The sequence below is a fragment of the Urocampus carinirostris genome, chromosome 10 (genome assembly GCF_059441175.1).
Source record: "Urocampus carinirostris isolate Australia breed hairy pipefish chromosome 10, RoL_Ucar_1.0, whole genome shotgun sequence".
Classification (NCBI taxonomy): domain Eukaryota; kingdom Metazoa; phylum Chordata; class Actinopteri; order Syngnathiformes; family Syngnathidae; genus Urocampus; species Urocampus carinirostris.
The window spans coordinates 9,199,985-9,227,095 of NC_142358.1; the positions used below are offsets into that span (position 1 = coordinate 9,199,985).

Sequence of the window (27,111 nt, forward strand, 5' to 3'; positions counted from 1 at the left end):
ATCTGCGCCTCCCAACTGGTGGCGCAGATAGAGGGTGCCAACTGGGTTTGGAACTGGGCACAGGTGTGTCCACACACCTGTCCCTAAGTATTGTGACACTTTATATTGGTATGCTAGGGTCTGGTAAGCCCTCTACCACCACCAAAAGATCCAGGAAGAGGCTTCAGCACCCCTGTCCCAGCGGCGAGGAGAAAGCCCTTCGACCACGCCTGGTTACTGTCTCAGCGGTGAGTAGAAAGCCCCTCGGACACACCTGGTTCCTGTCTCAGGAGTGAGGAGAAAGCCCCTCAACTGTGCCTGGTTTCTGTCTCTGTGGGTCATTCTCATTTGCTCTGTAAATGCTACATCAGGTTTGGTTTTTGTTTCCTGTTTTGTTAGTCGTTTAGTAACCACTTGTTTGTTTGTTACTTTGGTCCTTGCATTTTCCATTTCCGGTTTCAGTCTGTTTTTTGGTGACATACCATTTGTTTTGCGCTTCCTTGTACATGTGCTACTTTGTTCCTGGTTTGTTAATAAATACCATCCTTATTTTGAGCAACCCTCTCTCAGTTCTTGCTTTCACCATAATTGCCCAGCTTTAAAACGTAACACCATCAGTCAAGAGAGAACATTGAGTAACATTTTCTCACATGCACATATCTACACTACAAAATGAACGCTTTCTCTTTATCAGAATGAGTGTGTTCATAAGTCACAGTGTGTGTTTGCAGGCGAATGAGTCTGATGAAGGAGAAAGTGTCGTTTTTTTACTCCAGAAAAAAAAATACAAATGATATTCAGGATGTACAAGAGTCCTTATTCTCGCCAATCCTTTCTGTATCCTGTCAGAAGGCGCAAGCGCAGACAACAGCTACCACCACAATGTTGCCGATGGTCGCCAGGACGGCAATCCACAGCCAGATTGTGTCGCTGGAAACCTTGCCGTCATCTTCCGTCTCGGATGGTCGAGAGTAGCCGGCGTTGAGGTTGGAAGTTGACGTCTGCAGGGACGTGTTGCCGTTGTACGGAGAATCCATGAAGGAACCGCTCGCAGCCGGGAAATGCTGTCAGAACAATTGTACAATTAATCAAGATTGAATCAAAATAGAGAGAAAGCAGTTACAATGGGGTACATTGTTTGACATGGCCTCCAAAAATTGAAGGTTAAGTATTTTTCTTATGTGGTAACAATACCCAACTGAGTTTAATGAGCCCTACTGCTTTTATTTTTCACCACCCCTATCTGCTATTATCTTTTATCAGATTGTTTGGGGCAGAACACATAAGGTTAATGAATGGGGCCTGAGAAGAGTGCTGGAGAGTAATGTCATGCTGAACCCCAGTTCTGTTCTGGAACAGTTACAGTATACAGTATCAGACCTGGGCAAATTACGGCCCGCGGGCCACATCCGGCCCTTTGTACGTCCCTGTCCGGCCCGCGTAAGACCAATCATAAACACCATAAATAAATAAAAAAATTTAAACTTTTATTTTGAAATTTTATTTTGACTACATATACACGTCATAGACGTAGCGCCTTCACGCGCGTATACACTTGAGTGAGTGAAGGTGATACTGTTCGCCAGGGTACCCTCAAGATGTCGGCACACCCCAAGAAAAGAAAAGTTGATAACGAATGCCGTATTTTCAACAAGACATGGACTGCCAAATATTTCTTTACAGAAATTAAAGGTAAAGCAGTGTGCTTAGTCTGTGGTACACAGGTTGCTGTGTTTAAAGAATATAATTTGAATCGCCACTACACGACCAAGCATGAAGATGAATACAGAAACCTGTCTGGTGAAGAGCGTGCAAGGGAGTCTGATGCATTGCTAGCAAAACTACAAACCCAACAAGGATTTTTCACTAAACTTCACACTTCCAGAGATGCAGCCGTCAGGACAAGTTATGTAATTTCTCATAAAATCGCCAGAAAAAGTAGGGCATTTTCCGACAAAGAGTTTATTAAGGAGTGTTTATTGGACTCTGCTGAGCTGATGTGCCCAGAAAAAAAGGGCGCGTTTGAGAACGTTTCACTCTCCCGACGCACTGTAACGAGGCGGATTGAGGAAATCACGGGAAATTTAGAGCTTCAGCTGAAGAAAAGAGCGGCGGACTTTGACTTTTTTTCTCTGGCTTTGAATGAGAGCTGCGATGTACGTGACACCGCCCAGCTGCTCATCTTCTTACGTGGGATAACCGCAGACTTTCAAATCACGGAGGAGTTGGCATCCTTGCAGTCAATAAAAGGGACAACCACAGGTAATGACTTGTTCAGAGAGGTAAATGCATGTATGGATGTATGGACATGTTAGAACTGAAATGGAACAAGCTTGCAGGTGTGACAACAGATGGTTGTCCAAATCTGGCCGGGAAAAATGTTGGACTTTTAAAGAGAATGCAGGATAAAGTGACAGAAATGAACCCTGATCAGAAATTGACATTTTTGCATTGTATCATACATCAGGAAGTGTTGTGTAAGACAGTGTTAAAAATGAAACATGTTGTTGATTCTGTCACTAAAATAGTTAACTTCATCAGAGCGAGAGCTTTAAATCACAGACAGTTTGTTGCTTTGTTGGAGGAAAATGAGGCTGAACATGGTGACATAAGCTATCACTGCACTGTTAGGTGGCTCAGCCTTGGCAAAATTCTGAAAAGTGTCTGGGACCTGAGAAACCAGATTCAGGAGTTCTGTGTTCAGAAAGGTCATGACGTCTCAGAACTTTCAGATGAAGACTGGTTGGCAGACCTCGGATTCACTGTGGATGTGACCGCACTAATGAACGAACTTAATGTCAAACTGCAGAGCAAGGGCCTTTTTGTGCATGAGATGTACAGTGCAGTGAAGGCTTTTATGAGAAAACTGTAGCTTCTCTCAAGCCAAGTGAAGGACAACATTCTGACCCACTTGCCAACACTTAAGGAAGCCAAAAGATCAGGCGATCACCTCCAAAAGTACTCAACCATGTTAGAAACATTGCATGCAGAGTTTTCAAGGCGATTTCAAAACTCTTGAGAGTGAAATGCACATGGTCTCTTCTCCCTTCAACTGCAGTGTGGATGATGCCCCAAGTGAAGTTCAGATGGAACTCATAGATCTGCAGTCTGACACACTTCTGGCAGATCACTTCAAGTCAGTCTCACTGCTGGATTTTTACTCCCTCAAAGAGGAGAACTTTCCACACCTGAGGAAGCATGCTCAGAGGATCCTAGTCCTCTTTGGATCTACCTATCATTGTGAACAGACATTCTCAGTTATGAAGTTTAATAAATCCAAACATAGATCCTCTATGACTGTTGACCACCTCTCAGCTGTCCTTCGCATAGCCACTTCAGACATTCCGCCAGATTCCAATGCCCTTGTTCAAGCCCAGAACAGACTGGATTATTCTCACTGAAGAGGTAACATGAGGTGGAGAACATTACAAGTTATTGTTTGTGGAAATTAACAAGTTAAAAATAAATTGCACTGGTTCAATGATTGTTTTTCTTATTTAACCAATACACCACAATTTCACATAGCCTAATATAAATATTTACAGAGTGCTATATTATTCTGATTATCAGCATCAGCTATTCAAAATATTTAATTTGAGCATTTTACAATGAAAGAAAGTTGGTGGCCCTCTGACACAATTCAGGTTTCTCATGCGGCCCCTGATAAAAATTAATTGCCCACCCCTGCAGTATATCATACTGTGTTGTTATATAGTTGGGTAAATGTAAATTCAGCTACCAGCCTTCCTGTGCGAGGTTTGCATGTTTTCACTTGTGTGAGTTTCCTCTGGGCACTCCGGTTTCCTCCCACGTTCCCAAAACCATGCATTTTAGGTTAATTGGCCGGTCAAAATTGTACCTAGGTGTGAATGAGCAAGTGAGTTCTATGTCTCTGTGTGCCCTGCGATGGCTGGCAACCAGTTCAGGGTATCCCCTGCCCACTGCCCGAAGATAGCTGGGATGGGCTCCAGCACCCCATAACCCTACTGAGGATAAGCGGTGCAGAAAATAGATGGATGGATGCATGGGTTCTATGAACTCAGTTGGGCATTGTTAACACATACTTAATAACGAAAATATTCTACTTTCAACTCCTTAAGGACACCTCAAAAAGTGCACCCCACCCACACCATTGTTGCTCATTTTGAGGATTATTTTCTTATTTATTTTAAAAACATCCAGCCAAGCAAAAAAAAAAAAGAAGCCTTCATTTCCTGCATGAGGGTCTCTCTCACTGGCTTTAAGGGCAACATTTTCAAGCATGTGGCAGATTTTGTTCCTCTTTGGAACATTAAACCACTAGATGCAGATGGCTCTTGAATGTATGGCAGTGCTCCCCTGAGAACGAAGGAGCTGTGAGCTTTAAGTCCCTTGAACCGAGCTCGTGATGGCCTAATCACATCATTTTTATTTTTATATTGTTTGGATAAGGTCGTAACCCTTAACACTTCTAAGGAGGTCAAGCTCAATGGTGCGTCTACTTGTTAGAGGTGGGTGGATCGATCCAATTATTGATATTATCGGTATGCAAGTAGTGGAAGGGAAAAATACTTTTGTCCTAGGATCGACTCTTCACTCTTCCACTTCCATTTCCTTAAAGCCTTGTACTTTGTATGCGTGTGTGTATATCAATATTTTGAAGGAAAATGGTGCAGTTTGGTAACTTTGAGTCACCGGAGTCAGTAGTCTAACATGTGCTTTGTAGCACTCATTTTTTGTTGCGAGACACAATACAGTGACATCTTCTGGTTAAATATTACACACTGCCCTTTTAAACAGTAATACTTTTTTTAAAACAACAAAATTGGACAATTTTTCTTTTAAAGGAACACATTTTTCTGTTCATGTTTTTTCCATTGTAATAATTACTATTGTTTAAGGGAAACTTTGTATTATTTGACCACTTGGTGTCGCTGTATAGCGAAATGCAGTGGTCTCCAAATTTGATGCCCTGTAGCCCCTTAAGAACGCCGACAGGTTCTGAAAATAGCTCACCAATGACAGGTCATTGTGATTTTCCAGGAAATATGATTTCTACCTGCCATGATGTTTTAGTGGTTGACTGAGCCTACTAAAACTCAACTTCTAATGAACACAAAAGGGTAATAACATGAAAGGTTGTCATTTGAGAATTATCCAAAACTGACATTTTTCATGCCAATCAGTAAGAAACAGTAGTTCTCAGCATCAATAAGGTTAGTGACCCCTGGTGTAGTGCAACTGGAAACTAGTGCTGCAAAGCACAAGGAATAATTCAGAGAACAGAAACCAAAAGTGACGAAAATTCCCCACGCAGGCACAACATTGGAGACCCCTGCACTACACCATACAGTGGCACCTAGTGGTTAAATAGTACATAGTACAGGTTTTTGGATACCTGTAGCCAACAGTGAAGAAATGTCAGCTCCCTTTAACTCACGTTGTGTAAGATAAATGCTAATTTCTTGACCTTCGAGTATTCTTAAACACATCTTTATATGATAGTTCATGTGTTTGGCCAAATATGTTTTTTTACTAATACTAACTACAAATTGACCCCAAAACGAAAACACACACACGCAGCTAGAACAAGACACTTTTCCGTATATTTATCAGCAGAGCTAGCAACTTTTACGTTAGAAATGAACCTTGCTCAGATGTGTTGAGAAATGCTTATGTTTATCGAGACAAAGTAACAGAAAGAAGACAACCAAACAGGAACAATCTGTTAGTGATCAGTGTTGCACGGCACACACAGTCACAGTCTGTTCATTGGCCATGAATAATGCCGCCTGACTTGTTCAACCGACTTTGACCTTTTAATTCAAGCCCAAATTCATCATTAGGCTGTTGTCTCAGTCAAATCTGGATTTTCCTCGTTTTGGGTACAAGGATGTTGGGGAATATTTGAAGACGTGTCTGGAGGCTATGCAATATTAAATAAATAAAATTAGTCATCCGTAAGAGTGAGTTCATGATTTGTCTGCTTTGAGCACATACTTCTCGTGAATCGACTTTAATGTACTCAACCTCAGACTTGAGGCCGAGTTGAAGGAACAGTGAGGTGACAGAAACGACAGCCTCGTCTTCCACGTGATCTCTGAACTTTAATAGAGTATGCTCTGCATGTTCTGTAATTCCTGAGGTTTTTATTCTGGCAGGATTTGGTACACGGGAAGTCAGGTAGCTCATCAACCATTAACCACCAAGAGCTTGAACCTGTCACCAAATTTAAATATCTTTGAGCATTTGTATCAAAAGAGGGGTCAGAACCATCATTTATGGCCAGGATAGCTCGAACCACAGCTGCACTTGTCGGACTTCTGGGGAGACAAGAACATTGCATTGAAATCAAAATCAGACCCACACATGCTGGTAACTTTCATCTTTCTATATGCTTACAAGACATGGACTCTGCAAAGATGGTAAAGAAAGTCCAGGCTAGGTAGATGCAAATCTACAGAAAACCTCTAGACATCAAGTACACAGCCCACGTGAAAAACACAACGGTGTGCGAAACCATCAGAGACCCTACGAAAAACTGCTGTTAACTGTCCGCAGACAAAACCTGCAGTGGTATGGTCACGTCACAAGATCATCAGGACTGGCCAAGATCATTTTACAGGGCACAGGAAAAGGGGGCAGAAGGAAAAAAAGACGGAAAAATAATTGGGCCAAAAACATCAATGACTGGACTGGCGCCAACTTTGCCATAACCCAGATCAGGAACCATCAGCAGTGGAGAGAGTTGTCCAAAGTGATTTACTCAGTGGTGCCCCGACAGCCCAGGGAGTTAAGGGATCTGTGCACCATGAACTTCAGAATCAGCTTACTTGAGTGAAAATAAGTGGGAGTCGCGCACAGTTTGAGAGAGAGGGAGAGAGAGAGAGAGAGAGAGAGAGAGAGAGAGAGAGAGAGATTTGACTGCATTGCGAGGAAGATTAAGAAAGGAAATGATTTGCATTGTAAAGGATTATGGAAGTTTGAATTTGGGTTTGTCTGTTGGACTCTGTGCTTTGTGCCAAAGTTTTCGGGAGACCGTAAATTTTGACCTAGGGGCAGCTCTCAGGCAGAGGGAGGTTACGAGCTGTCTGAGGGCCTACACAGAGGAGTTCACGCGCCATTCTCCAGCGAACGAGAGACCTTAAATCTTGACGAGCTGTCTGGGGGCCGACCGGGACTGGGCGGAGTCGACGCGCCATTCTTCCGTGAACGGGGACCAATGAGAGCCAGCGATGGGGCGGAGGAGATGCTTTGCTGAGCAACTCGGAGGAAGAAGAAGAGTCGGTTTTTGGAAGGAGAAGCGTGCAGAGATGTAGTGATTTGTGTGTTAGAAATAAAATCCACCTGTGAGTGAAATGCCGGCTTCTGGGAACTTTCTATGCAGAAAAGAGCGCGCAAATTGTTTGGATGAATGGTGATTGGGAAAGGTCACAAATTGGAGTCAGATGATTAATTTAAGTTCGTGTTGATTTAACAAGAAATTCCAACAATTGTCATCAGGAAATCCTTGATTTAAATGGTAATTCAAACGCGAACCAAAAGACGAGAAGCTGTTTTAGACGGGGGAGGAGCTCGTGACTGTTGAAGTGATGCAATGACCATGTAACTTTCATTGAGTTTCTCCCTTTTAGCTAAGAGTGTTAAACATGTTTTAAAACATATGATAATTGTAGTATAAAACACAATTGTATCGTTTTTACTTCTGTAGCGTAGGAATCACAGGAATATGACTCGCATGGGCGCTTGGCTTGAAACTGCGATAAGTTGTCCATTGACAAAAGTTAAGTTGTTTAGAACAAATAGATTTTTCTTGAAGATTTACACTGAAGATTGTGTTGTAATATTGCCATGTGTCAATGCCCATATTCAGTCATAATTTAAAAAAAATCTTCATTTACAACTTTTTCATTAGTTTAGTTATAATTAGATAACTTATTTTGTTTATTTTATTTCCTTTACTTTTTTGAATCGAATACACAATGAAAGACAGGAAACATTCATTTTAGTTCACGAGACATTTAAACAAGCAAATTTCTAAGAAGAAAGTCCAGCATTCGACCCTTTTATCAACATACAATTGATTTCCTTATCAAGATTTGAGCGGCTTAAGTAAAATGTCCCGAAAGATTATAAGTCAAGTCAAGTCATTTTTATTTGTATAGCCCTAAATCACGAAGCGTCTCAAAGGGCTTCACAGATTATTACCAGCTCAGTAGCCTAGATGGTAAGGCGCCCGCTTTGAGACTGGGAGTTCGGTGGTTCGCGCCCCGGCCGAGTCATTCCTAAGACTTAAAAAGTGGTCGGCGGCGCCCTCTGTTGGCTGCGGCTGCATCGGCTCGCTACAACGGGTCAGGTGCAATCGACATTTCGTTCTGTGTACATTGTTACACAGAATGACAATACAAGGAAATTATTATTATTATTATATACTATATTACACAGACTATTTTTCAGCCGACAAGAAGAGTAGGTTATTCATATGCTTTGGAGTAGAAGTGAGTTTTAAGCTTAGATTTAACCATTTCCACTGAGGTTGCAGATCGGATCTCAGGGGGAAGAGCATTCCACAGCACCGGTGCCCGGATGGAGAACGCAAGGCGATCATTGGTAGGCTAGTAGTCCATTCAAGGGTATCTATATCTTGAGTAGATTTCAATTAGCTTATGGACTGCCTTTTTTGTATAAGAACAATAGAAAAAACATGTCCGTCTTCGCACAAGTGTAATGCTACAGTGATTGTTTGCTAGTTAATTTATTCCCAGAATATATTATGTGAATAAAACCTTCAAAAGGGGGCAGCACAGCGGCGCAGTGGTTAGCGCATGTGCGGCACAGTTCATGTCTTGGGAACCTCCTGCGCGGGTTCAAATCCAGCTCCAGACTTCCTGTGCGGAGTTTGTATGTTCTCCCCGCGCTTGCGTGGGTTTCCTCCGGGCACTCCGGTTTCCTCCCACATTCCAAAAACATGCATTTCAGGTGAATTGGCCGGTCCAAATTGTCCCTAGGTGTGAATGAGCGAGTGAGTTGTCTGTCCCCGTGTGCCCTGCGATTGGCTGGCAACCAGTTCAGGGTGTCCCCTGCCCACTGCCCGATGATTGCTGGGATGGGCTCCAGCACCCCCGCGACCCTACTGAGGATAAGCGGTGTAGCAAATAAGATGAGATGAAAACCTTCAAAAGGACTGCTCATCTATTTTCAGCCTATGTCTTAAAAACCAGGAACGAATGATCATGTTGAAGAAAAAAGGTATTCCTCAGAAGCGGATCTAGCCATTATCGGCTGTTCACAGTCAACAGAATCCTTCTTGTAGGTATACAGCACTCACTGATCCTGGGAATGACTTAACAAGAGATTGATCCTGGCGAAGAGGAAGTCACCCGTTTCCCCTTCATTTCAGAGGTGGGTGGCTGAAATGCTGTCAGTCATTCCGATGGAAAGACTGAGATTTCTGAGGACCGGCTAAGCCAGGACATTTCAGAGAATCTGGGAGCCATTTCTCACCTACCTGGACAAAGTTAAGATGGACTGAACAAATGAATGTACACCCCATCTTCCACTCCTAAAAGATCTATTGTAGCCTATATGACTTTCATGTGAGCACTGTAGTACGGAGCCGCTGTTTTTTTTAAACATGTCTGAGCCTTTCTGTTTGTTCAAAAATGCAAAATATGAATAAAGTAAAAAATGAAAAAAAAAGAGTATTCCTCGACATTTGCAAAAAAATATATGTTGGAATAAAATAACTAGCAAGTATACCTTTAGTTACATTCCAGTTTTCTGATTGGACGAAACTGTATGATGCGGTCATGCAGCGAAAAGAGCAGGACCAAATCTTGTGTTGTGCAAACAACAAATGACCCGCACTGGTGCTAATCATGCAAAAGTCCATGTAAAGCAAGGTCAGAAAAATTCTGCAAGAGTGATGCTACAGTATAGTGAGGCCTTCCTTTCAAGGATGTATTGAGCATTCGACCTGAGATGCACTGGGTCAGAGGCTCTTGCAATTGATTTATGCATCGAGGGAGCAATGACATTGAGCGAGAGAGACAGAACAGCTGAACGGTATTTTAACAACCGTTTTTAAGAGACTCTTTATAAGCCTTGGGCAAAAGAGCCAAAATCTGACCCAAAAATAAGTCATAAACGCGACATGTGCTCAGCGTGCACGAGCGCAGCTCACTTAAAAGAAGCGTGGGTCGGGGAGGGGCAGAAGCACTGCTTAAAGCAGGGGTCAGCAACCCAGCCCGTTAATGAACGCAACACATGCTGTATGTATCCATATTAGCCTAATATCAACATGAAGGTTGGGTGCAGCATGTGATTACTCTGTTGTTTGAGACTGCCTTAAGTTAAACTTTGTTACTGTATAAATTATGGTATGTTTAAGTTTTTTGATCAAATTAAAGAAATGCAATTAAGAAATCCAATTCTTGATGTCATTTTTACTTTGAGGATTGGAAACAACAACAAACATGCATAATATGCCTCAAGCCTGGGCAACAAAAAGAGTGCAATAAAATGCAGCATGCATTTATAAAAATGATGTAGCAATGTTTTGAAAAGGTGAAGTAAATAAAATCACATTAATGCAGTCTAAATTTGATTTCTGTGCAGTTCTTTTTCTCTTTTTTACCTTTGGGGTATATAGCGGATCACATACAAGATGCTGTCCCTTAAAAAGGGGCGGGGCTTGGGGCGCACAGTCGGTTCTCTCGCAGGGGACACCGGAGAGGAAAACAAGCGAAAAAGAACTGCGCTAGTACCAGTTCATAGAAAAATCCTAATTGATATGTAATATTTATTTTAACTATTTTTACAGCGCTGGAAAACTTTAAAAGTGTTTGAATCATGTTTGTCCTACGACAGAAATCACGTTAAAACAAAAATAATTTCCCTCCACCTATCTTTTTACAATTTGTAAACATTTTTTGGAAAAGCGCCAGGGAGCCACTTGCTTGAGTTGCGGGTTGCCGACACCCAGCTTAAACACACACAGTATGCTAACTGCTAAAATGATAAATATATATATATGGATCAACGTCAGTGTAGTTTTTTGTCAGTTGTAGGTTAGAACAGTTTTTTTTTTAAATATCTTTTTTTTGTAGCTGCATGCTTGTAGAGCGCTAGCATGTTACATAGTAGGCAACCAAATCAAGTTTACACCACCAGTGGTTTCAAACCATGATTTTATTGGTATTGTTAATTGGGATGTTAATGTACATTCTTTCCTAGCCTTATTCTATTATTTAATCTATTTGCTGTTAACTAAAATAAAATATTGTAATAATAATAATAATAATAATAATAATTTCCTTGTATTGTCATTCTGTGTAACAATGTACACAGAACGAAATGTCGATTGCATCTGACCCGATGCATTATTCAAGATTTACACCAGAATAGGAGGTTGATTAATTTGGATTAAACATTTTAATCTATGCCCAGTGTTCTGCCCATCAGGAAAAAATAATTTGAAGTTTATGTAGATTTCCATATTCATTTTGAAGGAGAATTCCAGACACAAAGTGATGTCCCATTGGGAGCTATATTGGTCCATGCTAGTGTAGAGTACCCGTAAATAAGCCCAGCGCAAAAATGAATTCCACCTTCTTTTTTAAAATGTTTTACTTTGGAATGGATGGAACGGCGGCGTCCCCTTTTGGATGGTTCCCAAACGTACCAATTCAACATGTACCATAATGAAATCTGATCATTAAAACATCCAAGGCATTTTATTGATAAAATAATTTTCTCATCATACATAATTATGTATATTGGAGGAGCATTCTCAAGTACATTACACAAATGTCTCACTTCTTTGGCTTACTAACAAATTTAGCAGCTTCAAACACAGTCAGCCGATACTCAGTGTATCAGATATCTAAGACCACTCCCACAGAGGTATGATCTGGTCGAGTGTCACTGGTCCATATAGAAAGATTTGTTTGAGCGATAGCCAGCCTCTTTTCCTTTTCCTGGACTGGTTGGTTGGTCTCGCACGACGGCCGCACAGAGCGGCCATGCGGGCCTGCACTGTGGCCGTGAGTATAGCACGTAGACCACATGTAGCGACCATTTAGAGCACAAGACCAAATCTCTTGCAACAACAAGTAAGAGGACGGTTTCAGACTTAATACCATGTTTCCTGGTTCCTGGGACTGAGCGTTTTTTTTCTGTTCAACCCTCCAGTTCAAGCAACACCTCGAGGCAAATTTGTTTCCAGAATGGAGTAAAGAATAATTCAATTCAATCCTAAGGATTTTCAAAAATAAAGCTAGAAAAATCACTACTCCAGTTAGTAGGGATGGGTGATACTGGGATTTTTGCTATTGATCAAATCAAAGTAAATACAGGGTACTATTGATCGATACCCAGCCAAAGCCGATACCTTTTGCTTGGAAATATCATTATCAATTAATTTTTGATCTGTGCAGCCCTTTGAGACTCTTTGTGATCAAGGGCTATACAAATAAACATGACTTGACTTGACTACTGCCTTGAGTGAGAATTTGAATTGTCTTTATTGTCACTGGTATCAACACTGCAAAACATTACATGAAACTCTATTAGACATGGCACTCCAGGGTAAATATTGTGATAAAGAGACTTTGAAGAGAAAAGAGATCAAAGACTATCACGGTAAATAGAGTTAGTTTATAAATATGATGAAATCAGCCTAAAAAGTATATATTCTTGATCAAAAAATACAATGCAAAATTTTGCAGTTTAAAAAATAAGTAAATATAAATATTTCTATTACAACTGTTTCAGAACAAAATTCAAGGGAGTCAAACCAACCAAAAGCAGTAATGTAAGGAAAATAATGCCAACTATGATACCTTTTATTACACAATATTGACAAAATAGGTCAAAGTGCAAATAGTCTAAGCAATACGATGTAAAAACTTTATAAAAATCTAAATACTTCAAGAACAAAAGTAAAGAGAGTCAAACCAAAAAGCAGCAATGTAACAAAAATAGACACTGCACAACAATGTCAACAAGACAACAACAAAAAAGTATTTTTGGGACTATAAGGCACACCCAAAATCCTAAAATTTTCAGTGTGCTATTATAAAGCCGGAAATTGATAAATTGATACAGTAATCCCTCGGTTATCGCGGTTAAAGGGGGACCAAAACCACCCGCAAAAAGTGAAAATCTGCGAAGTAGCGAGGTCCTTTCAAAAATGCTTAAAAAATTAAATAAATAAATAAATAAACAAATTATTTTATTTTATTATTATTATTTTTTAGACCCGCGAAGCTCTGAACCCGTGAACGTGGAACCGCGAAGTAGCGAGGTCCCACTGTATATATTATCGATGTATTTAATGGAAATTGCTAGTTGCCTTTGGGATTTTTTTAAATTGTTTTTGATGTTGTGTCAGAGTCACTAAATTTGCATTATATGATTCAGTTTTACTTTATTTTGGATTAAAGTGGGACTTTGACATGAATCTGAAATCAGCACCTAACTCCAAGAGGAGTTTAGCCACTGTAAATTGTGTACCACTCACACAAGGTTTGGCTGTTATGCTGAAATGTGTCTTAAGATATATGGTATGGCTATGTCAAAAAATATATATAAATATACTTTTTTGCCATTATGGCTCTTTTGGTCAAAAAGGTTTCTGATCCCTGATGTTAACCTGACTGCCCATTTTGCACATCTGGTTAGCTACTCTTCTTGCACTATCGGCACTATGGTAAAATACTATACGTAGCCAAAATACAATACAACTTTATTTATATCTGTACATTCAAGGAAACTGTGGGGGTCAGATGCATCGACATTTCGTTCTGTATACACGTGTACTAGAATGACAATAAAGTAGATCTGAATCTGAATCTGAATCTGAATGTAGCTTGTTGCAACAGTGAAGGAGGCACGTGGGGTTGCGTGAGAATCACACACTTTTCAGAAAATCAACAATGGACAAGAAGCTCTAAGGAGCTTGACTGGAGTTGCAGAAAATGAAAAGGCAAAAGCAATGGACTTCAAAGGGACGTAACCTTCTCACAAAAGGATTTCCCCCAAGCCAAATGGCCTTGTGGGGCATCATGCTAGTTTTCTGGAATGATATCCATACTGATACACAACCCTTGAGTAGAAATTCATACAGAAATCCCATACTAATTACCAATAATATATGAAATTCCATACCCCTTAAAAAATCACTGGAGGACATTGAAGTAGATAAAATAAAAACAACACAAATATGGTCTTATCTAATATATTAGGCTCTGGGCTTCTCCAAGCGCCAACAAAGATTTAGTAATGAGGTCTTCAGACTACGCAGATTGGAAGGCTTGGATATTAAGCGAACGAGGCTACATTGAAATCGGACGTGCACAAAAGTGACACTGGAAAAGGTTTATAGGTGGAACTATTCTTAAAATAAAGAAACTACGCAGGAGGCCAAAAAAGGAAACTAATGTATGATCTGCAGATTTTTAAAGGGAATATTTGCTTGTTAGACAGATGATAGAAAAAATAAAAATAAATGTGAATATATGATTCACTATGGCTACCCAAAGTGTGGTTAGAATAGGACAGTAAAAGCTCCATATCTATCTTACATTGTAATAAAACCTTCCTAAGAGTCTTACATAATATACAGTATGTATCTTGTCTATGTATATGTCCGTTTTTATTATTTTATTGCCAGACTGGATACGATTTTTGCAAGAAATGAAGATTCTTCTATAAAACCCGCGTAGTGGTTCAAACTCTCTGCATGGATCAAAGAGGCCTCATCTGAACGTCTTGGATAGCCCATCAAATACAGAGAATATACTTTAGGTCAGCCCATATGTCCTGGATCCGAAGCAAATTGTTGAAGAGAACCATTACGATTAAATGTGTCCCATCTTTGAGTAAATATTTATATAAGAATCTACTCAAATAAAGAATTAGAGGCCCTAATAGAAGCCAGTGATCCTTGTACATTCAAGATTAGTTCATTCTGAGATTGTGCTTGTAGCTAGAATTGCTTGTGTAACGAGCAAATTTTCCCAATACGAAAGAATTGAAAACTAATCCGTTCCTGACCTCCCAAAAGCATCAGTGTTTACCCTAAATAGTTATAAAAACACCATAGTTTGTAATTGAACATAGGATCCAGGTCTGTTCAGGTACTTTTTGATGAATCCACGGAACAAATTGTAAATACGCCAAAACACCGGAGGAGAACTTAAAGTTATTTGATTGGGTGAGAGGGGGGATGGGTGGAGCTATGCAAAAAGTGCAAGCACACCCTCCCATTTCTCGCCCTACTCCGTCTGCGCCAAAAGTAAGCACATCAGGCTCCCTGTTCTCAGAATGTTGTGACGTTTCTACAAAATTAAATGCTTGCATCTGGTTTTGAAACCAATATGTAGGGAAAAAAGGGTCAAAAGGAGTTTAACCGATCTAGAGTAATTGCAAGAAAGAGACAAGTTTAAAGTGGTATGTTTGTTGATTTTAGGACACGGGCTCTGGCATTATTCTCTTTTCATAATTTTTATCAAATCATCCAAAATAAATGTGCTGAAGACTAAGCTTTTGTCTGGGGCGCGGGTTTAGCAATTTAGTAAATTTGTCTCATAATATATAGTGTAGCTCTTTCCCAAAATAAAATTGATATATTTTGCTTTTATGGCTCTTTGAGTCAAAAAGGTTCCGACCCCTGCTTTATACTATATATATACTATACCCTTTTCGCCACGCTAAAAACACAATACTGCAAAGAACTACACAGTGTCCGGCTGCGATCAGAGCAAATGATCAAATCAGAGTCATAAGAGCAAAGAAAACGGAATGATTAGAATTGTTATTTCTGAAAAATACATGTTTTATGTATATTTCCAGGTTTTATGGCATTTTCAAATTTCTACTTATGACAGGGGATATATTAAGGAGAACAAAATCTTTTGGGATATTTAAGTTTTTTTTTCATATATACATTGACATAGTAGCAAAGGAATTTAAATGTTATTTTAATGTTAAGTTGTTTAAGTTAAGTTCTAAGTTGTATACTTTAACAAGCTATTTTTAATTTAGAGCAAAATAATAAATATATATAAGTGATTTAAGGTTTAAATATAATATTCTTGTCTGTTTTTATTCATATTTATGTTCCAAAAACATTACCTTTAAGTGTGTTCAATAAATGTTTATCCTGGTTGGCCCGCGACTTTAAGTGTGTTTTGAATTTTGGCCCCATGTGCAATTGAGTTTGACATCCCTCAGCTAGCTGGTCTCGAGTGGACTCTGGTGCTAGCGTTTGAAAATTATCGTAATTGCTGTCATTTTTCGGGCAAGATTTTTGTTCGAAAGACATATACCATATAAAATATTTGTATCTCCTGTAGCTTGTATGTAGAGATATCAATAATATGTACATACTGTAACTAGCACTCCCATTGAACTTAAAAATTCAAATGTACGATAATACATAACTAACACAATATCATATGATAATAAAAATAATAACAACTTAAAACTAAAACGAAAACGAAAATATGTATTGGTATTAAATTTAGTATGACAAAAAAAATCCCTGCCATGTTTGCCAAAAGAGTTCGCTTAACCACTCTCCACCAGCAGCCTGCCAATCGCGCTGCACTTGGATGAGCTCCGATTAAGCAGATGATTTAAATTATTTCTCCCCTCACTTACGCCATAATGTCCAGCATAGCGCGGAAGTCTGCTCGCTTCGCAAACAAACGCATTCAGGTTTGCACCAGACCGAAAATCAAGACCAAGGTTCCGAAAAAAGGACCAAAATTCAAGAAAAAAGCTGACCTGATCAGCTAAACTGCTCATGCAAATCTAATTACGTGTTCAAAACATTTGGACCAAAGGTTTTATTTTCTTGCGCTTACCTGCGATAAGATCTCGGGGCGGCATTATCCCGACCCTTTACAATGACATTTTGGACAGCACACGTCATTGGGTCATTTTCATTTTGACTGTCACTGATAACTTTCATTTGTTTTTTTTTACTGTTTCTGGTTTGGACTTTTGGTTATTGGTTTGCACCACTTTGTTTTTGTTTGTTACTTTGTTCACCTCCACTGCCAGGCTATGTTTTCTTTTTTATTCTGGTTTCTTGTTTGCACATACCTTTAGTAGTTTAGTACCCACTTCTTAGTTTTGTACTCTGGTCCTTGCATTTTGCATTTCCAGGTTTGGTCTTTTTTGGGGGTTGCACTTTGTCAGGTTTGATCTATTTTGGACACATCCTTTCTTTTTCTGCCCCCTTGTTCGTTTGCTACTTTGGTCTAGGTTTTTTTTGTTTTTGTTTTTGTTTTTTTACAAATAACATCCTTATTTTAAGCACACTAGCCTCAGTTCCTGCTTCCCTTTACTTGGGTCCACTCCTGCAAAACCCAACAGCCGTTTTTGTGTGTTCTTTGTTGTTGTTTTTTTATCTCAGGGGCCCTTTATGCACCAATGTACTTCACTTTCCTTTTTCTGTTTTCCACAGATGTAAGTCAGGGATGTCCAAACTGCGACAGTCAGTTTTCATTGGCCCGCAGCAAATTCTGAAAATATAGTTGAATATGGCCACATGGCGCTTGAGCTCAACTCTGTTGCACTTCTCAGATTTAACACTAGATGGAGCCAGTAACGGAAAAGGTGCTTCTCCACCCATGCATTTTGGATCCCCTGAACTGGAAAACATTGGAATTGTGTTTTATTTGCTTATTTTATGAACCTTCTTGTCATTCATTTGAACTGTCATTGGAATTCTAAGTGTATTACTGTGTAACTTATTCTGACACAAAATAGATTGATTGTTAATTCTCAACCCTATCAGTGCAGATAAACGTACATTTTGCTACTAACAATAGGTTAACAACGAAATTAGAGTAGATGACCAGCTATCAAACTGAAAAATAAATAAAACATCCATCCATCCATCCATCCATCATCTGCACCGCTTATCTTCAGTAAGGTCACGGGGGTGCTGGAGCCCATCCCAGCTGTCTCTGGGCAGTGGGCAGGGGACACCCTGAACTGGTTGCCAGCCAGTCGCAGGGCACACAGGGACACACAATATGCTCGCTCATTCACACCTAGGGATAATTTGGACCAGCCAATTGACCTGACATGCATGTTTTTGGAATGTGGGAGGAAGTCGAAGTGCTCGGAGGAAACCCACGCAACCCACGGGGAGAACATGCAAACTCCACACAGGTTCGGTCTTATGACCTCAGAACTGTGCCACACACGTGCTAACCACTGCCCCGCCATGCTGCCCCAAATTAAACATATTTAACAAAATAAATATTACCACTCCTCAAACCTAGAACAAGTCCAGTAGCTTTTCTTTCCTCTGTCTAACAGGATAGGAGCTACACTCAGGTATTGCTGAGGTTTGTATTCGAGACTGTATCGCTATATACAAAAAATGTAATCAACATTTTTTTCTCCTCCTGGCTCTTCCAAAAAATATTTAAGCCAATGCGGCCTGCGTCTCAAAAAGTTTGCTCACCCCTGATGTAAGTGACTTGCAATAATGAGTTTCACACACTCCTCAATGTCTATTTTGTGTCGCCAAAGTAATTGCCACACACCAATCAAAATGATATAAACAACAAACATCATTAGTTGCAAAAAACAACAACGGACGAGTACTTCAAGTCTAAATAATTTTCTTACAAAGTCCGAGGAATTTTAACTGTTTAAAACAACTAATATGGACCCAATTTTTATCATGTATTGCTTTCTTCTTTAAGTGTTTATTAATTAATTGTTTAGTTTTCTGTTGTTTTCTGACATCTCATCTCATCTCATTAGCCGTACCGCTTATCCTCATTAGGGTCGCGGGGGGGCTGGAGCCCATCCCAGCCATCTCCGGGCAGTGGGCAGGGGACACCCTGAACTGGTTGCCAGCCAATTGCAGGGCACACAGGGACAGACAATTCATTCGCTCATTCACACCTAGGGACAATTTGGAGCGGCCAATTCACCTGAAATGCATGTTTTTGGAACGTGGGAGGAAACCGGAGTGCCCGGAGGAAACCCACGCAAGCACGGGGAGGACATACAAACTCCGCACAGGAAGTCTGGAGCTGGATTTGAACCCACGACAGGTTCCCATGACATGAACTGTGCCGCACAAGCGCTAACCACTGCGCCGCCGTGCTTGTTTTCTGACATGCAAAACCTAATTAAAACAAATTGCTAATGCTGATTAGTTTAACAGGGTAAGAAATTGGTTAAACAATCGACTCATATAAACTACACTGGGGTAGCCAAGCTTTGTGAAACTGAGTACTACTTCTTTGTTGCAGATAGTGTGAAGATTTACCAGTTTGACACTCGTTTTTACCTAACAACTGTTATTATTTTAACACTATCGTGTTACTTTGTTATTTTTACTGTCTTAAGTTGTGACTATTGAGAGTGGGGCTAAAATGGGCTCATTCAACCGTAACAGAATTACCGTACATGTATCCATGAAAAAATAGCACTGGGCGACGTCATAAATAATTGATGTGCAAATTCTAAAAAAATGTCATTTGAGTTATTAAGAATTGATTAAGTACTGTGTCTGAAGACACTGACCATGTAAGTAATTTGCCTTTCACTTTTGCTAGAAAAAAGTTGGTGCTACCAATTAACTGCAAAACCCATTGCATGATTGTTTTCCATTGTTTACATTTTTGAATTTCATAGACATTTTTTTCTGAACCGGTCCACGAGCTACCCAGGCATTCTTTGGAATGACTAGGTTGGTGATGCCTTTATAATACCAAAAAGATGATATTGAACTGATTTATTGGTTAATTCATTTTTAGTGCCTCCTAGTGCTAAAAATATAATTCATTAAATCAATACAACAATATTGATTTAAATAATGAGCAAAAACACATGAACCATCATACAAACGTGCATTTCAAAAAAGAACAATCACAGGTAGAGAAATGTGCATTTACAGTATTTTACATAACATGAACCTCCACTAGAGGGAGCTGACATGGTTGTTGCCATCTTTCTGCTACGGGTAACAAAATAAAACTAAAACCTCAACAAAAGCTGATGGCAAAAATGAGGAGAAAAAAATGGTTTGTTTTGGTATCTTTGAGTCTTTGTTGTTTGTGATCTTTCATGTACTTTTTAGCACTCGATTTTGGTTGCATGACAGATCTAGCAATATATACTGTTCCTTTAACTGTTTGCTTTTAAATCGACAATGCGCAGGTATTCAATTGGCATTGTGCAACAGTTTTAACATCTTGAAATTAAGAATATTACAGTAATTAGAAGTACTGTAGATTGATGATGTGTTTTTGAGCTTATTGTAAAGATAATTTATATATGACGTGAAAATGTGATTGAAATGGACCATATATCCCTTCATCTTCTTTTATAGGACCGTCCCAAGTTATGGAAAGCGACAGCAGCTGCAACAGTCGTAAGCGCGGCCAGTCAGTTAAGGACAAAGAAAGTCGCGATGCTCACTGAGACGTCAGCAATCGGCATAAAAGAATCACAACTGTGGTTGTACAAAGAAATTATGTAAGTGGAATAAATCCTTTGTGGTGCTCATACTCAACCTAAGACTGGCAGCCTGGCTCTAAGACAACACCAAACTCAAACACTTGGAATATAGTCAGATTATCAATAACAATGATAGTTCTTATCTGTCCTTGAAGTATCATCCTATACTTTATCTTTTTAAGTTTAAACTTTAGAAGACTCTCAAAATAAGGAGAATATAATTCGATGGATTTTGAATTTGCAACGAGTACCAGGAGAGGTACATTCAGGTGAGAGAATTCCATCCGATCCTAATGCCCTCCCCCGACCCCCATATTTTTATTATAAATATAATTATTATTTTTTAATTCATTAAGGGTTACAAAAAAACAGATCAGCTCAGGGATGTGGGAATCAAAAAAGAGCAACTTGATTGGCCGATAGCAACAATGATGTAATAGTCAAAGAACAACAGTGCACACAAAAATACAGTAGTCAAATTAAGGAACTGGCATTCTATGCAATCTCCTTTGCATTTGTCCAATTTTTAAAACAGACAAATCCTATCAAATTCCTATTATAACTGAAATCAATTCAACAGCTGCAGGAATTAGTCCCATTTTCCAAACTAAAAATCCAATATTGTTTACAAGTTGTACCTGCTTGGTTCTGAATGTGAAGTGAGAAGAGAGATCGTCACCGTCCTCCAGCTCTTTCTCTGACTGAGGAGGAGAGCATCCACAAGAGCCAAAGATCACTTTAAATGAGACCTCGCTCACTCGCTTGCTTGAGAGTGTAAGTGAGAGAGAAACACAAAGAGAGCAAGCGGGCAAGAGAATAGGAGAACGAGAGAGACAGATAGAGAAAGCAAGAGAGAAAAACTACAATTGCTGTGCGCTATTAAGGTATCACCCGCATTGGACGCAATAGCATTTTTCGGTGGCATTTCCCTTTTTGGCAGGGTCATTCACCCCTCGAGTTTACTTCTTGATTGCTTGTAAATGATTTTGATCCTGGCCAATCACGTTGTGGTCTGAGAGAGTAGAATGTCTTTTTTGGGAAAGCACCTGAGTCAGCAAAACCCCCAAAAAACTACCTGACTGCCTGTAAAATATAATTTTCAATTAATTCTTTGAATCTTATTCTTGGCTCTGACAGAGTGAAATGTCTTTCTGAGAAAAAAAACGGAAAACCAAAAGTACTGGATTGCTTTTTTTCCACATATAGCTCAACCCTTCTAACTAACAGTTGTGTTGGAATTGAATGCTGCTCTGGCCTGGAAGAAAGGAATGTCTTCCTAAAATAACTGCTGATTGAGCCACACCAAAAATGCTAAATTTGTTTTCATCTCTAGAGTGACAAAACATTTTTCAGTTTGAGAGAGTAGAATGTCTTACTGGGAAAGCTGCTACGTCCGCAAAATAAAAAATATCAAGTTAGCTCTTTTTGGCTGTTTTCACATCTGGGGTTACCTCCCTGACTAACTGTAAAATATGGTTTTGATATGTTATGTGGTTCTAGCCTGGAAGAGTGAAATGTATTTCTCGGGAAAAAAATGCAGAGTCAACAAAACCAAAAGAGCCGAGTCAGCTTTTTGGCATTTTTAACATCTTGGGTAACCTACCTGACTGGCTGTCTTGAGAAAAATGCTGTGTCAAAAAAATTAAAAAAACCTGAGTCAGTCGCGGGTGATAAAAAACAGATGAAGAGAGGCAGAGAGAAAGCCAGAAAGAGGGAAACTAGATAGCCTGCACAGGTTGTGCTTTGTGATGTAAACAGGAACATGAAAGTGACCATGGTTCAGGTGTGAGCCCACCTGAACAGAAACGGAATAGATATTTTGAACGGATGAGTGAACAATAACAAAATACCAAAAAAGGATTAAAGGCAATGCAAGAGCCAAGAGAAGGCAAGCTGATCTCATGATAGATCAGAGGGATGGTAAACAAATGACGGCTCTAGGTGAGGATTAAGGTTAGGGATTAGAGCAGGGGTGGACGGCACTGGATTAAAAAAAAAATTGCGAAAGGGCCGAGAGGAAAAAAAAATATTGAGTTTTTTTTCTGTTTTCTATCTACAGATACAGTCTCAAATCCAATACCTCGGCAATACATTAGGGAAAAGATAAGCGAGTATGTTTAAGATAATGTATAATGAATCTTGTTTAAATCTTTTATTTTTTATATTTCTTACATTTTGTTCAGGCAAAAATGAAAAAAAAATTGTGAGAGCAATGAAAATATGCATTCATAAATAAACTGACAAGTACATGTTTTATCCATTTTTGTCTATAAATAAACTATTTAATCAATTTGGCTCAAAATTAAAGCAAAGTACAAAATTGTGTTCCTTTTTCAATCACTCATTTGGGTACGATGCATTGAAAATATCAACATGCTATACAGCTGACTCAGATGTTTGTTTTTTCATTAAACTGTATTTGATAAAAAACACACATGATAGAAATAGCAAGTAAAGAAAAATATAGCCGGTTACTCTATTGTTGGGGAATTTGGGGACAAGACTGGCACCAGATCAACACATTTTCATTAGTATTAGATTTTGTTTTTTAGCATTTATTTTGTTGTGTAGATTATCGTGTATTTTGTCGTGTGTGTTATTATTTAGTCGTGTATCTTGTTGTGTATTTTGCCCATTAGACAACTGTTTTTTTTTTCCCATAAATAATTTAATGTGTTCAAATCATGATACAAGGCTAAAAACAGTTGTTATTTAACCAGTTTTTTTGCATAAATATTTCATGTTTATTTGAGCTTTTAGTTCCTCATGCTACTTCTGGTTCTGGGGCTCTCGTAGAAAACAAAACTTGCGCTGTGGGTGACTTGACGGTTGATTGCCAAATCCATCTCCATCCAAGTTAAAAGGATTGACAAGGCAATGTTGTAAATTGTTAACCCATTTAATGCCATAACGTATGAAAACATTTTTAGAAGCATTGTGCTAAGAGTTAATAATGTTTTCTTGGCGCTGTTAATCGGTAAGTATCAAGCATCTGGGAATGATTCAGTGTAGAAGTAAGATCAGGCCTAAAAATTTCAGCGCAAGCCAACCCGACTCACGGGTATATAAACCCGAACCTGCATGAACCCAACGGATTAACTTAATTTGATAAACGAACGCGAAATAAAACAGAAGCTTGAATTTGCCGCCAAAGTAAAAACAAAGCTTTTCTTTGGCCATGTGTACTTCAGCGCCAAACTGTGTGTTTTGGCTGAACAACGCAGCTTGGGGATTACTTGGGGCCAGTCCCTCAGATCAAGTGTGCACTCACCTCGAGTGCAGCGCCAAAATTAACGGTTTGGTGCTAAAGTTTGCATTTCGGCGACGTGCAGCAAACAAAAGTGAATCTGAACAAAATGGCACTGGGTCGGGTTCGGGCCCAGGCCCAAGATATTACCTCTAATTCATTATGATAAATTACAATTTGATGGCGTGAGTGGCTTTTATCCGTTTTTTTGTCCACACATCGGGGGAGAACCAACTTCCTAGTCTTGCTTTCTGTATCCGGTGAATGAGTGGCAGCTCCATATGAGATGATGAAGTAAAGCAGTGTGGTGAGAATCGCGAGATATGGACAAATAGTGATAGGCTGTTACCTGTTCGACAGAGCTGATTCCTTTCAAAAAAGATGACAAAGTCCGCTCCTCTGGTTAGAGAGGGCTGACATTTCGTGCATATCTGCAGGAACACGGTCGCCCAAGTAAACACAATCGCAATGGTGACTGAAACCATGTGAGCAAACAATTGGCAGTGAAAAGTTCTTAAAAGGTTCATGCATCATTAATGGATAGTTCATGCAACAGTTCAGTGTTGTTGCAGAAACGTATTCTTTTGCGACAAAAGCTCCCATGTGTTTATAAAAAACATTTTTTGGGGGTATCACAAATGCAAAAAAAGCACAGATGTAAAAGTTCTGCTTAAAATGTATCCTTTCACAAAAACTTGTTTTTCTCAGAGGTTTTCTTGGAAAACGAGAATATTTAAGAAACTTAGCCACAAACTTAGCTAGCTTTTTTTTCAAATGAAAAGGGTTCAAGCTTTATTTTGATATGACCTATGCCTACTCAGCGACAAAACGGATTTTTTTGTAATATATATATATATCTCATCTCATCTCATTAGCTGCACCGCTTATCCTCAGTAGCGTCGCGGGGATGCTGGAGCCCATCCCAGCAATCATCGGGCAGTGGGCAGGGGACACCCTGGACTGGTTGCCAGCCAATCGCAAGGCACACAGGGACAGACAACTCACTCGCTCAGTCACACCTAGGGACAATTTGGACCGGCCAATTCACCTGAAATGCATGTCTTTGGAATGTGGGAGGAAACCGGAGTGCCCAGAGGAAACCCACGCAAGCATTGATCCCGACCACGTTTGCTCTCCCGTCCTGGCTTATGACCCGTTTTTGATCCCGACCATTTTGACCCTGACTCCTGCCTGTCCCGTTTTTGCACCCGTTTTTCCACCCGTCCGTTCTTGATCTCCCCGTTGGTCTCCAGCTCCAACCTGTTTTTGATACCGACCACGTTTTCTCTTCCGTCCTGGCTTATGACCCGTTTTTGATCCCGACCACGTTTTTGCTCTCCTGCCCGGCTACCTGTTTCTCCATCCTTGAAACCGCCATCTCCCGCTCCGGAAGATTCCCATCCGTATTCGGACCTCGATCCAATTGTGTGAGCAGCTTGCTTCCCGTGTCCAGCGAGCACCAGATCGCGGGAGCTGCCCTTCCTCTTTCTATCAAAAACTTATGGTTAACTCTACGCATTTGGGTCTTGATTCCGTTCTGGTCGTGACAAGGAGTGTGTGTGTGTTATAGTCAAAATAGTATGTTTTGGAGTCTATAGCATTGTGCGGGAGTATAGTAGTGTGTGTGTGTGTAGAAGGCTAGTAGTATGTATGTGAAAGCATAGTAGTGTTTGTATGAGAATATAGTATTATGTGTGAGAGAGTGTACTTGGTGTGTATGAGAGTATCTTCGTATGTTTTGGAGAATACAGTATTTTGCATGAGAGCGCGTATAGTAGTGTGCATGATACATGATTGTGTTGTTGTGCACATGTGAGAGTAAGATTTTAAATGTGAGAGCAAGTATGATTTACTTCTCAGACGACCTCTTCTACAGTAACTGTATGTGTGCTGTGTGTGCATGTGTGATAGCTTACACAGTTACATCATGTTCTTGTAAGTTAAGAGGGGATTCCGATAACGCCTGTGGTGACCCCTCGGGCACACACAATGTAAATGACGTTGTAATATATATAAACAACAGTAACGGGGGTGGCGGGAAGGTTGGGCAAATACCTGCCATTCTTTAATTCATTTGTATTTATTTATTTGTGAATTGTGCTTTTATTCATATATTTCCTTTGATCATGTGTATGTCTACCAAAATTGCTTACTAAGGAACATTTTGTTTTCATGTTTAAAAAAAAGAGAAAGAAATCTTATTTTCTCTTCACGTTGAAATGAAACAAAAGAAAGCTAACCTACATGGAAAAAATAATAAAAGAAAGGCTGAATAAACAGCCCGGTCGCAGCCAGATGTTCCTCTTCCGTCGAAAACATCTGTCGGGATGGGAAAAAGAATAAAGGGGGGAGGTGAGGAGGAACAAAGGGTTGAGAAAATTGCTGTGCAAAAAGGAATGCACAATTTGCTGGAGTCGCCATTAGGCACACCTGACTACATACGCAAAAAGGATAATCAGTAAAATTTACTCAACACCAAGTGTTTTAACCACAAAGCAAGGTTAACTCAAACTAGAGTAACCAGGGTAACTAGAGTATTACAGTTTCACAAAGAGGTAACTTGAGTGCTTAAACAGTTATTATAGTAACAGTAACAGTGACATCATAGGAATACAAATTTAAAACTAAATTAAATGGTTCTAGTTATTCAGTGAACCAGTTCAGGGTGTCCCCTGCCCACTGCCCGATGATTGCTGGGATGGGCTCCAGCACCCCCGTGACCCTACTGAGGATAAGCGGTGCAGCTAATGAGAGAGAGAGTTATTCAGTGTTAAAGTTAGGGTTTGTAGACCTTTTTCATGGCCAGATTCAGGCACTTACTTGATGGTTATTTTGTGAGTAGTGTTATATTGTCCTCTTGTAAAACACACAGTTTTAAAACGTTATTCTGAAATGGTAGTTACAATATGTTTTGGCTACAAAAACCAAGGTCAATTCTAAATTCAGGGTTGGTACACCTTTTTCCTGGCCAAATTCTAGCACTATTTAGGGACTTTTAAAGCCAATTTTCCAATTTTTCCAGTACTATCAAAATAAAAAATCTGGTGTGAATCGTGGATTTTGCGGGGCCAAAAGGATACTCGCAATTTACATATGCGATTTTTTTTAATCTTGTGTGAGCATTTATCAAGACATATGATTCTTAGATTTTGAGGAAATCGTGAATATATTTGTTTTTGAGACAAATCTCTCTCCATACAGGGTAAAAATGACAGTAATATGTAGCCTACACTTCCTGTTGCAGGAAGTTCTTCACATTATAATTTACCACTTGTAAATGTTACATTATCTTTTTTGCATGACCCATTAAATATGTCCATTATTGATATGTAATATTTGCACTAATACACACTTCATAGTTCCCTGTTTAGGTGTAGCATGCACCTGTCCTCTTGGGCGTGACCCAT

At 39.6% G+C, this 27,111-nt stretch overlaps 1 protein-coding gene, 1 long non-coding RNA gene and 1 pseudogene across 2 annotated transcripts; 2 read left to right on the forward strand and 1 right to left on the reverse strand.

Moving 5' to 3' along the window:
- Window positions 1-34: 34 nt before the first annotated feature.
- On the reverse strand, window positions 35-27,111 carry LOC148357647 (uncharacterized protein C14orf132). Its single transcript, XM_088346105.1, has 3 exons — window positions 27,089-27,111; window positions 21,096-21,222; window positions 35-1,043 (listed from the first exon to the last, which is right to left on the reverse strand). The coding sequence occupies exons 1-3, from the start codon at window positions 27,109-27,111 to the stop codon at window positions 825-827; spliced, it is 369 nt and encodes a 122-aa protein (XP_088202231.1). The 3' UTR covers window positions 35-824.
- Window positions 1,466-3,463, forward strand: LOC148357648 (uncharacterized). The gene is made up of 2 exons (XR_015851594.1): window positions 1,466-2,241; window positions 3,038-3,463. It is a non-coding gene; the product is annotated as an uncharacterized LOC148357648 (long non-coding RNA).
- LOC148357649 (general transcription factor II-I repeat domain-containing protein 2A-like) lies at window positions 2,235-3,463 on the forward strand (annotated as a pseudogene).